General features: G+C 43.7%; 1 protein-coding gene across 1 annotated transcript in view; it reads left to right on the forward strand.

Annotated features, from left to right (window-relative positions):
- The window catches only part of CYP2J2 (cytochrome P450 family 2 subfamily J member 2), a 29,883-nt gene extending 21,881 nt beyond the window's left edge, over positions 1 to 8,002 (forward strand). Inside the window, exons 7-9 of the mRNA XM_019449096.2 lie at positions 643 to 830; positions 3,658 to 3,796; positions 7,568 to 8,002. Of these exons, the coding sequence (XP_019304641.1) occupies positions 643 to 830; positions 3,658 to 3,796; positions 7,568 to 7,746 (506 nt within the window). The 3' untranslated portion in view covers positions 7,747 to 8,002. The remainder of the gene's footprint in view (positions 1 to 642; positions 831 to 3,657; positions 3,797 to 7,567) is intronic.
- Positions 8,003 to 11,769: the final 3,767 nt, after the last annotated feature.

Below are 11,769 nucleotides of genomic sequence, written 5' to 3' on the forward strand. Positions count from 1 at the left end.
CTTCTTCCAACATGTTGCTCTGTTGTATCTAGAATGATGGCCTTGTTTATACTCTTAAAGATGGCTCACCTTGAGGGCTGCCTTTCCACAAGTGGGAAGGGAAGAAGGAAACACCCTTCCTTTAAGGACATGTTTCAAGTACCAAACATTCCTTCTACATTATTCTATTGACCAGAACTTAATCACATGGTCACACGTACAAGGGAATCTGGGAAATGTAGTATGTAGCTGGGTAACCAGGCATCCAGCTAAAAATCTCTTATTGTAGAAAAAAAAAAAAAGGAAAACAGCTATATTGGGGCACAATTAGAAGCGTCTTTGATGTGTTGGGTGCTCACCTAAACCAGTTCGTGTAAATCTCAAGACGTCCTTAAGAGGAAGGTAGATTTATCCTTACTGGTAAGAAGAGAAAACAGGCTCACAGAGTTTAAGTAACTTGCAGTAGTAATGTTGTAGAGCAAGAGTTTGCAACCAGATTTGTCTAAAACCCAGGTCCACTTTCCACTCATATAGTTCCTGAGAAATCAGAGCCTATACAGCCTGCTATAGTTTTAGCCATTTTGATCCTGGATGCCATTCTTTAGTTTAATCAGGCTTAAGGAAAGTTGTGGAAGAGGAGAATAATAGAACCTTCTTTTCCAGAAAAAGTCCAAGCTGAGATCGACAGGGTGATTGGCCAGTCGCACATACCAAGCACAGCCGCTCGAGAGTCCATGCCCTACACCAATGCCTTCATCCATGAGGTGCAACGAATGGGAAACATCATCCCCCTGAATGTGCCCAGGGAAGTGATAGAGGATACCATGCTAGCTGGCTACTACCTGCCCAAGGTAACCAGGGACTCTCAGCCTCAGATCTTCAAACCCATCTTTTAGAGCTCTGAACTGGAAAGTGACTCATACTCTTGCCTTAGGGAATCACTTAAATGGGAAAGAGATATATTATACCTGAGATAATACTAGTTTTTTTCTCCATGTGTGATCTTTGGAACATTAATCCAATGAGACGTTAATAAGTATTAGGGAGGGGAAAGGGGATTCCTAGGTCAAATATGTTTAGGCAGAGACCGGCTTTTCTTTGCTGTGGGATGTCTCAGTGGGTTTTTTTTATTTGTTTGTGTTTACTGTGTAATGTGCATTATGCGTCTTTGTGGGGATACAGCAAGCAGAAGTTCTCAGACTTTGCCACGGAGCCCTTTTCTTTGCCTTTGTGGAGCTTCTCACAGTGCTAGGAACCTGCCAGACTTGGAAAATTCTGCTTCACAATCCTGGGGTTCTAGAATATTAAAATAGGAAGGGACATTTGAGACCACCTGGATCAATATCACATTAATGCTGGAGTACTTTTTCCAGCTTTTACTTACAGACCTGTCATGGGACTGCCTCACAAAGGAAACCAGTCCAGGTGTATGCAATATGAATTATTAGAAAAAGAGAGAAAGGAACCAATACTTATTAAGCAATGAGTATGTAACATGGGCTATATAGATTCTTTCAAAATGTATTCATCAGTCTTCAGAATACCTATTATTCCCATTTTATAAATTGGAAAGTCGAGGCTCAGGAGTGATAAAGCTTGCATAAGATCTCTCAACTACAAAGTGACAAGAGTTGGGTTCCAGAACCAGATCGGTTTTGTTTCCCAGGCTCATCTTTTTTGTACGACACCATGTTCTCTCCACAGGAGTTGCCTTACTTGGACTTTAAAAGAGTCTCCCTGCAAGTGTTCTCAGTTGGCCCCTGTTAAATTCCTGTCCTCACAAAGGAAATTCTGTTCTCGCTCTGCCCACCAGTCTTAAGATCTAGGCAGACAGCTCTCCTCTGCCCTCTGGTGTCGTCTCTGCACATTGCACATTTACAGTTCCTTTGCTTTCTCAGGATGTAGGTCGGCTTCTGTGGATCCATTCCAGTTTGTCTAGATCCCTCTGTGTGTGTCTTACCGGCAACTTCTCTCAATAGGCAGAACCAGGGGAGCTTACCTATTCCTGTCCTATTCCTACGGCTGTTTCCATTCACTGTTTTCTTATTGATAGACATCTCGTGGGTGAAGGCTTAAGTCTAAATTATTTCACAGGTGCGGTTTGCATTTTTCTAGCAATTCATTTAGCTCCACAGACTCATTCTACCACTGGCTTTAAAGATCAGCTTTAATAAAGATCCTGGGAACTGAGAGATCTTAGTGACTATATCTTGTAGAGGCCAGGAGCCATGCCTTTGACATGAACTAGACCTTGTACAGATCGCGGCTTTACCTCTTCCCACTGCGTAACTGTGGGCATATCACTTAACCTCTCAGAGCTAAGACTTATCTATCTGTAAAATGCCATTTAAAACTACTTCATGGTTGGAGAGAAAATGAGGTCATGCATGTAGTGTTTAGTGTAGAAAGTGCTCAAAATAGCAGTGATTTACTAACTTAACAAATATCCAGTAAGCATCTAAAAGGCTCCCACCTGGGAAAACAACTCTGAACAAAATAATAATGCAAGTATATACCTACAAACCACGGAAACTGCCCAGAGGGGAGAACCCACTGGTTTCCATAAAGATACAGGCCAGCTGGAATGGGGAGGAGGGGCACGAGTGGTCTGAGAGGGCTTTCAAAGGGAAGTGGTGTGTGAGCTGAGGATTAACGAGTGATGGAGAGTTAGCTCAGTGACAAAGTAGGGAGGAAGGGCATCCAGGCAAGGAGAACAGCTTATAAAAAGGCCTAGAAATGAGTGGGAACATAGCATGTTTAGGAAGCTGAAAGGCGGCGTCTGGAGTGCAAGTGCAGGAAGAAGGAGAGTGGTCCAGACAGGGGTCAGGAGGTGGGTCTCTCCCCTAAGGGTGATGGGAAGCCAGTGAAGGGTGTTCAAGGTGTGGGTGGGCGGCTGGGGGCTGGCATCATCCTATCATGTCCAAAGCTCACTCTGCTTTTAGAGTGTGGAGCAGATTGAAAGGGGAGAGAGGCCACGGGCATGGTGGGCAGCTCTTACAAGACTGTAGGCAAGGCAGCTGGTAGCCTGGATCAGAGGCGGGGGTGGACACAGAATGGAAGTGACAGAACCAAGAGACATTTAAAGTAAAAGTGAGCTGCCTCACTAAAGGATTGGATGAAGGCAGAATGAGGGAAAGGGAGACAACACAGAGGACTTCTCGTTTCTTGTGTCCTTCGATGAATAGTGGTTCCCTTCACTGAGGGACCTGATCCTATTATTAAGCCTTCTGTGGAGTATACCAGACACTAAAGGGAAGAGAATGGGAAAAAGAGAGATGCATGGGGTATCTTTTACCTGGGTAGAGCTGCCAGAGTTATCACTTCGCTGAGCGGCTGGGTTGATTTGGGTATGGTACTGACTAGCTAGCTGTTGCATTATTCTCTCTGGTGTAGACATGTCCCTGTAGAAAGATCCATTCTGCAGTCAGTAGAAGCTACACTTCTCTGATAAAATTCCCTGCAAGCCCATCATTTTAAGCTATACCATTGCAAAGAGCAGGGTGGCTGGGGGGGTGGGGGGGCTGGGTAGGGGTTAGGCTCAGAAGACAGTGAGTTGGGGAGTGTGAGGGAGTCTGGGGTGTGGTCAAGCCCTGGCATGGGAGTCAGGTGACTGCCGCACTTCTGAGTACACGTGTTGCATGGGTCAAGCCTCGCCTGAGTGTTTTCTGCCTTTTCTAGGGAACCGTGATCGTTACCAATCTGACTGCACTGCACAGGGACCCAACAGAATGGGCCACCCCCGACAGGTTCAATCCGGAGCATTTTCTGGAGAATGGACAGTTTAAGAAAAGGGAATACTTTCTGCCTTTCTCAGTAGGTGAGTTGTGACAAAAGGAGTGTGAGAATCCACAGTCCCTCTTTTGGCCCTTCCCTACCCTTTTCCCCGTCATGCTTGGCTTTTTGAAGGTTTCCAGATAGCCCTGTTCAGTGTGACTCCCCTCCTGCTGTTCTCCACACCTGTGGATTCCTTACTTCCTCAGACCTTGCTTGCATCTGATGGAGGTTTTAGCTTTACTTTGTTCTGTTCCCCAGAACACTGGGGACAGAGATTCAGTCCCCATCTCTCGCTCACAAAGAAGGTTGGATATTTGCTATCTCTATAGAGGTTTTAAATGTCTCAAGTTCTTTTTAAAAGCCACCCACTCACATAGAGCTAGAGGCAATTTATAAAAATAGGATGGGGGTGGGGCAAGGAAAGGGGCTACTTGTTTATCATTATGGCCATCAGGAATGACTCTGGATGCCACTGTCCTAACTAGGTGGGATTCTACCCTAAGAGGCGCTTTTGATTTTTACAATTTTAATTACCCTTTAAAAATCTGGCTAATACATTTATATGGTACAAAGCTTGTAAAGTACAAAAGAGGATGTAGTGAAAACTCTCACATGTTTCTAAGCCAGCCAGTTCCAAAAGGGTGTTTTAATTCTTAACATTGTAAAATGAACAACAAAAATTCTTAGAATATTCCAGGTATTGAGTTAGGGTATGTTGCTTAGATTTTTTTCAAGTAATTCCCCGATTCCTGAATTCTATGAAGATTTCTTGGGCATCTATTACGTGTCAAGCATCAACTCTGAGGATTTGACAATGAATGAAGTGGAAAAGAAAAAAAAAACTGCTCTCATTAGCATGTGCTCTGGTGTAACATTGCAGGGTTCACATTACTAGAACCACTTCAAAGATAAAGAGACTGAGGCTTAGAAGGGTAACTTAGATGATCTAAAGTCATCAAATTCATGTGGCAGAGCTAGAACTCAGTGTTAACCAGATTTATCAAAAACTAAAGCCTGTGTTCTTCTTAGCACTGTCTCCTAAACATACACATATATGTACGTATATATAATAATATAGTTATATTATTTAGTTATATACATATAACTAAATGCTACACGGAGCCCATACTGTGGAATGCACGATAGTCTGCTTATCATTAACTTAAAAATAAATACAGATTGCTTTTCTGATCCAATATCCTTTTGCTGTTGATGACACTAGGGCTCAGAAGGGGAGGAACTGGAATTTGAACCCATGTGATAAGACCTGAAGTCCAAGGTGCAGCACCGCCCTGAGTGTTATCTGGGCTGATTTCTGATTAGAGCTTCTTTGTCTTTCTTCACCTGATTCCAAGTCATCTTTGCTCACATTGGACAAATCCCTCCCTGATGGGAAAGCTGCTGTGAGATATAGGAATACCTTCCAGTCTTCTGTCTACAGTAACTTCAAGTTTTATATTTCAGTACCAAGTCCCAGCCGTCTATTTCAAGGATTGGATTATAATTATTTTTGCCTCACTGGTGCTTTGCTATTGAGAATTTTATCACACCCTCTTAATTACAGACTTCATTTGCAAGCACATTATCTCATTTAATCTTTGCAGCCACCCAGTTATTAATAACTAGGAAAGCGATCAGTATTTCCTTTCTTCATATAAGGAAACTAAGAATAAGAGAGTGGTTTCTTATCCAAGGAATGAGGCAGAACAGGGCCTACGAGTTAAGGTTTTATACTTCTCATCTACTGGTGTCTTTAGCACAACTAGAATATAACTCTCTTCCCCCTTCAAGTCCCTTTCACTTTGATTCAGAGTTCATTCCACAGGTGTCAGCATACGTACGCATAACAAACAGTCCACAAACGCAGTGGCTCAAAATGATAAGTTATTAAAACAATATTAGTGCTTACAAATCTACACTTCAGTTAGGGAGTTCTGGTCTTAGGTGGGTGTGTTTATGTGTTTGGGAGGTCAGCTGGCTGAAAGGCTGATCTGGGACCTCAGCTGCAACCACAGGGCTTTCCATGTTACCTCTCATTCTCTGTCAAGCTAGCCTGAGTTTGTTTACATGGTAGCCATAAGATCCCAAGGAGGAGAATGGGTGGAGCTAGAGAGTGTAATGCTAAGCGAAATAAGTCAGAGAAAGACAAATACCATATTTTACTCATAGGTGGAATTTAAGAAACAAAGCAAACCAGCAAAGGAAAAAAAAAAGAAGAGAGAAAGACAAACCAAGAAACAGACTCTTAACTATAGAGAACAAACTGAGGGTTACCAGAGGGGAGGTGGGTGGGGGATGGGTGAAAAAGTGACGGGGATTAAGGAGTGCACCTGTTGTGAGGAGCACTGAGGAATGACTAGAACTGTTGGAGCACTATGGTGTACTCCTGAAACTAATATAACACTGTATGCTATCTATCCTGCAATTAAAATAAACAGCTTTGTAAAAAAAAAAAAAAAAAAAAATGCCAGTCATAGAAGTTGAAGCATCACTTGCATGTCAGCCAAATGCAACAGCTAACACTCAACTGGTCCTTTTGCAATAAAGGGCACTATCGGGACCACTGGCAAAACCTGACTGGGGATCTCAGGAGGAAATGGTGGTGATGCATCAGTGTTTCCTTGAGTTGGTGGTTATATTGTAGTTATGTCGGAGAATGTCCCTGTTTGTAGGAAACACGTAACTAAAGAGTTCACAGGTAATGTAGACAGTGTATGCTCAGATAACTTGGGAGAAACAAGCTCTTTGTATTATTTTTGCAACTTTTCTGTACTTTGAAAGTGTTTCAGAATAAAAGGCATGATAGGGAAAGTATAACAGTAAATAACTGTAACATACAGAAAGCTATCTTAATAATATTGCCACCCAAAATGTTTCACTTAAGAAGTATTTTCAATCATATTCTTCCAATTTTTGAGAATTAACCAGATGAAGTTAATGCTAAGCTCTTTCGCAGCTAGAATATTTATTATTATTATCCAGGTGATATGTTAAAATACTTTGTTTTGCTGTGAAAGTTATTGAATTCTTTGCTCTATTTGGATTCAGTATGTAGCCCACACAATATATAAAATAAGGTTCCCATCTTACACACACACTCTCTCTCACACACACACACACACACACACACACGTTTCCCTTGATAACTGAAGAGGTTAATTAGTCCCAAATCACAGGGCTAGAATTGGAGGAGTTGAATTGGCTCTCCCTTCTTCTGCTTCCAGGTCCTCCCTCACTAACAGGGATTGGGATGTGGCTAGGTTGGTGCCAAGTGTGAGCTAAGAGATCCAGCAAGGGCCCCACATCAGAAGCAAAAACCCCACCGGGGGAAAGACCACTGTATAGAAGACGGACTATTCAAGGAGGAAACCTGAGATAATTCCAATGCAGAGGGCCATCAATGGCCGTGAGGTCCCCAGTCATTAAGAAGGAAAACACGACATGGGGGACAGATGTCCTACATTTTAGAAAACCTGCTCTGACATTCACTGGCTTCTACTTTTCAACAGTTTTGTTATCTACTAGTGTTGTTGTTTGCTGATTGATTTTGAAAAGTCTTCAGGCTACACATTCACCTTCTAGGTCAACCCAGGCCTCCCTCCTCTTCTGGTCCCTCACCCTGTACTTTCGCCCTGTGCGTCAGCTGCTTGACCCTTGAAAGCATTGGAGTCTGGCTGGCTATCAGATTAAAGGAGCCTCCATACGTAAAGCCGTGGGGCCTTCCAGCCCCTTCTCCTACTCAGGTTTTGCAAGAAGTAGATGTCAGCCCCACACTAGATGGGAAGATGACCTATCTTATGCTTTTGTCTTCCAGGAAAGCGGGTGTGCCTTGGAGAACAGTTGGCCAAGTCTGAGCTGTTTATCTTCCTCACTTCCCTTGTGCAAAAATTTACCTTCAGGGCCCCCGACAATGAGAAGTTGAGTCTGAAGTTCAGAATGGGCATCACAGTCTCCCCAGTCAGCCACCGCCTCTGTGCAGTCCCTCGGTCTTGAAGTTGTCAGGGAGTGACCCTGAGGGACGATCGGAGGAATTGGATTCAGGAAGCTCCATGCAAATCCCAGCTTTGCTGTCTCCTCTGATGGAGCCTTGAGCAGATCTTTTACGTTGTGAATGATTTACCCTTTTCATCCAGGAGATGAAAAGCAGATACTGGTTCCTGCTCTCAAGGAAGAACTATTACAAAAACCAGAGGGAGAATGGACTTTGATTCGGAAACCATAAAGCTTATCATAAAAGTTCTAGCTGAAATCTGCCTCTTTCTTGCCAGCTTCCTTAGACACGGATTTGCTTCTGGCCTGTGGAGGTAGCTCAGGTCAAAGTGGTGCCAAATGGTTGGTAAGAGTTAGAATGTGGACCCTGAGGCAGCCAGAGGCTAGCCACAAATGCGCTCACTCGTGGTAGCACTGTGCAAGCATTATCTTGCTCCGGCCTCAGAATGGCCCTCTGGCAAGTCAGCAGGGCAACTGTCACCCCCTATGTATAGGCGGGTTTCTAAGAAGCAGCAGTTTGTAAGGTTTACCTAAAGAAACACTACCTTGGCCTTGAACTCAGGAGCAAGCAGAGGGCGACCACTGTCAACTAAACCTGGGGAACAGGTTTGGGAAACAATGTGGAATTATCTTCTTTGAGGGTCACTCTTTGCCTCAATTCCTCTATCAGGCATTTATTCTCAAGCTGTTCACATTGGACTTAACTATGTGGTGGGTGTGAGTTTTCTTGCAAGTAGATGGGTCAGTTTTTGAATGGTAAGTATTACCAGCCTAAACTCAACTGAGCCCTGGTATAGTAGGGAACCAGAAATGCCAGGATCCTGCTCAACCCTTCTGTACGTATTTGCTGAAGGGAGACAATGGCCATAAAATGGAAGGCCGAGTAACACTCATGGTCCGTGGAGTTTTGATACCAACCCCAATGCAAACACACACAAAGCCACCTGGGAAACTGGACTAAACCACATAGAAGATCTTTTTCTCCCTAAGGTAGAGACTCTGTGTGCTTCTGCCTGCTATTTGGAACTTTGTTACCACCACTGAATCAAGCTCCTGTTACCCTGATGGATGACGAGAAACACATAGCTCAGGCATTACTGTTATGTTGCCCTGGCTGCCAGCTACCCAACCACCCGAGCTGTGCTCAGACCCTCCGACGTGAGCTGGACCTGAGCACATCCAGCAGCCGAACGAACGTAGATGCATGAGTGATCCCAGCTGAGACAAGAGTTGCCCAACTGAACTCAGCCTAAACCGCTCACCTTAGATTTGTGAGTTAAACGGTTGTTTGAAGCCACTATGTTTTCAGCTGTATTGTTATACGACAATAGTTAACGAATACATTCCTACAGGGCAGGAACAGTATCCGTCTGGTTTAAGAACAGTGCCCTGAACATGATAGGGCTCAATAGTGAATTAATGGATAAAATAAGGTAGAATAATTGTGGGCTAATGTTAGATTGGACCAATCGCTCCAAATCAGATCTCTGCCACTGCGCCTCTGTCCTTGTCACCTCATTCTAATGACCTGTTTCTCAGTCCTGATGCCAACTTCTGTTATAATCCTTTAGGAACACAGTGAAGGAGTACAGGTTTGTTCTGACCTCACTGTTTCCTTCCATTTCCCAGGTGGCTTTCTGGAATGGGGCCACCTATCCCTCTTCCCCAGGCTTAGTTCTCAAGAACAGGCTGATGTCCCTGGATGGGTATTTTGTACTGTCTGGTTCACACTGTGTTTCTGTGCATTCACCGTGAGCTATGTGTTCTGCTCTGAAAAGCTAAGAACTTTTCCCTGTGCTTTTGAAGCAGATAAGAAATGAAATTAAGCAAGAATAAAGGGTCAAATGCAACAGGTCACTTTCAGGGGCTGGCACAGAATCTCTGATGATGCCTGTTGCAACAGTCAGGGTCAGAAGAGAGGCTTCTCTTAGCCCCAGTACATGAAAGGTCCAAAGATATCACAGGGCTCTTGTCATATATATAACAACATTAAAAGATGTGGGTGGGGTGGGGGAGTATAGCATGGAGAGTCAGGTGACTGGGGGCCAGGCCTGAATTCAGTTCTGAGTTTTACCATTTATTCACTTTTGCTTGTGAATTAAACAGGCTACTTTATCTTCCTGAATTCACATCCTAATCTGCAAAATAGAATTAAATAACACCTGCTGTGGTAAATTATGAGACTGGTCAAAAGACCCACTATCTCTCTCTGGGTTGCCTTTCTTTGTGGTGCTCTTTCCACGGGACTTTTTTATATAATCACCCTGATACATCCAAGAATGGCCATGACATTCGCTCAGTAAAATGAGAGCACAAGTTCCACAAGTTCAACATGTTTCTTTTTTCTCTGCCATGAGACCAGCAATGTCCCAGATAAGGGTCTGCAGCCTACATCCAGGTGACAAAGACAGAAAGCAGAGTCCTAGCTGATTCAAGATGGACACGAGATATGACAAACCTATTTTGTTGTGAGCCACTAAGACTTTGGGATTATTAGTTATGCAGCATAAGTTATCCTAAACTGACAGACACATCAGCATTTTAATTGTGAGGACCATATAGATTTATGTTTGTAGTTACTGTGAACACCAAATATATGTGTGTCTCTATATATACATAATATATAAAATGTTACTTTAATACATATTAAATACTTAAACACAAATTTATATATTACATATAGTGTATATCGTATATATTATATTAAACAAAGTAACAGTGTATTGGGCATATAATAAATTGTGGTTGCAATGCTATTATAGTTATTTCAGACAAAACATTTTTGTTATTTCTACGCCTTTTTTTCTAGACAATTTGATCTTTTCCTCACTGGAGTCACAGAACAATATGTTCCCCCTACTGACTCCAGGGTCAGCATAGGCTCTTTCGCAGGGCTGCTGCATGGTGAAACCCCAGGTGCTACCACTGGCTGTCCTCCCCTCGTAGTGAGTGGCATCCTCTGGAGTTGGACTGTGGATAGCCACGGGTAGGGGCCTGCTCCTTGGCCGGGCGGGCGTAGGATAATTTTTGTGATCGGAAAGCTACTCACCTCATCAACCATGTCTCTCCGTATTTCTGCCAAACTAGTGAGCTCCTATCAATTCCCTAGACAGGTTAGGTCCTCTGTCATTTTCACGTCTTTATATAAGCTATTTTTTTCTATAAGAAGTCTCTCATCACACGTGGCATACCTAGCCCTACATGTCAGCTCTTCAATGACATTTTTCTTGACTCTCAGCTGGTTGGTTGCTTCCTCCTTCATTCTCTGAGAGTTTTATTCCAAAGCTTTAAAGTCCTATATCCATGTAATCTCTCCCAGTTACCCTGAGCTTTTTGGGGGTGCCTGTGCCTGAGTTTTGGTGCATAAAGGAGATGCTCGGTAAATGTTTGTTGGACCTATGGGCTGGGGGTGAGCCACCAAGTGACTACGGCAGAACAGAAGCTTTAAAGGTGCAGGGTGGCAAGCATTTCCTGCTGCTGTGCAAGAAGCCTCTTAGTTCTATGTGCCTCAAGTTCACAGTCAGAGACTGCATACTAAGGTCCCTGCTACTTCCAGAATCCTGATTTGTGGGGAGAAGAACTTCCGAAATGGCAAATCAAGGACCTCCAAAAGCCACTCCTCTATAAAAGCAACAAGCAAAGTAGCAAAAGTTGTCAGAGTCAGCATTTCTGGAACCCTGAAAAGTAACCAAAGTCTTGCAACAATCTGAGCATTTGTTTAAGGCAGAAAAAATAAAAATAAAAGAGCTGGGTCTCAATCAGAACGGCAAGCGCTGTGGCATGTGAACCTGCCCTATTCCTGCTCTCTTCTCCCCAGCTCTGCAGTCTCCTTGAAAAGCAGCAGCCTCCCAACTATGGAGGTGAGACAGCCAAGTGCCAAGCAACCACTGGAGGGAGCGGGGTAGGGGTGGGGTGGGGAGGGTGGGCAGCTGGAGCAGCCCGAAGGCACCGTGCCCAAACAGTGGTCGCTACCTGACCTGTCTGGCAGTTCCTTGAAAAACCCCATTTTCAGGGCATATCTTTTTT

The sequence above is a fragment of the Panthera pardus genome, unplaced genomic scaffold, assembly GCF_024362965.1.
Source record: "Panthera pardus isolate Hobbes unplaced genomic scaffold, ASM2436296v1 HiC_scaffold_11, whole genome shotgun sequence".
Taxonomy (NCBI): domain Eukaryota; kingdom Metazoa; phylum Chordata; class Mammalia; order Carnivora; family Felidae; genus Panthera; species Panthera pardus.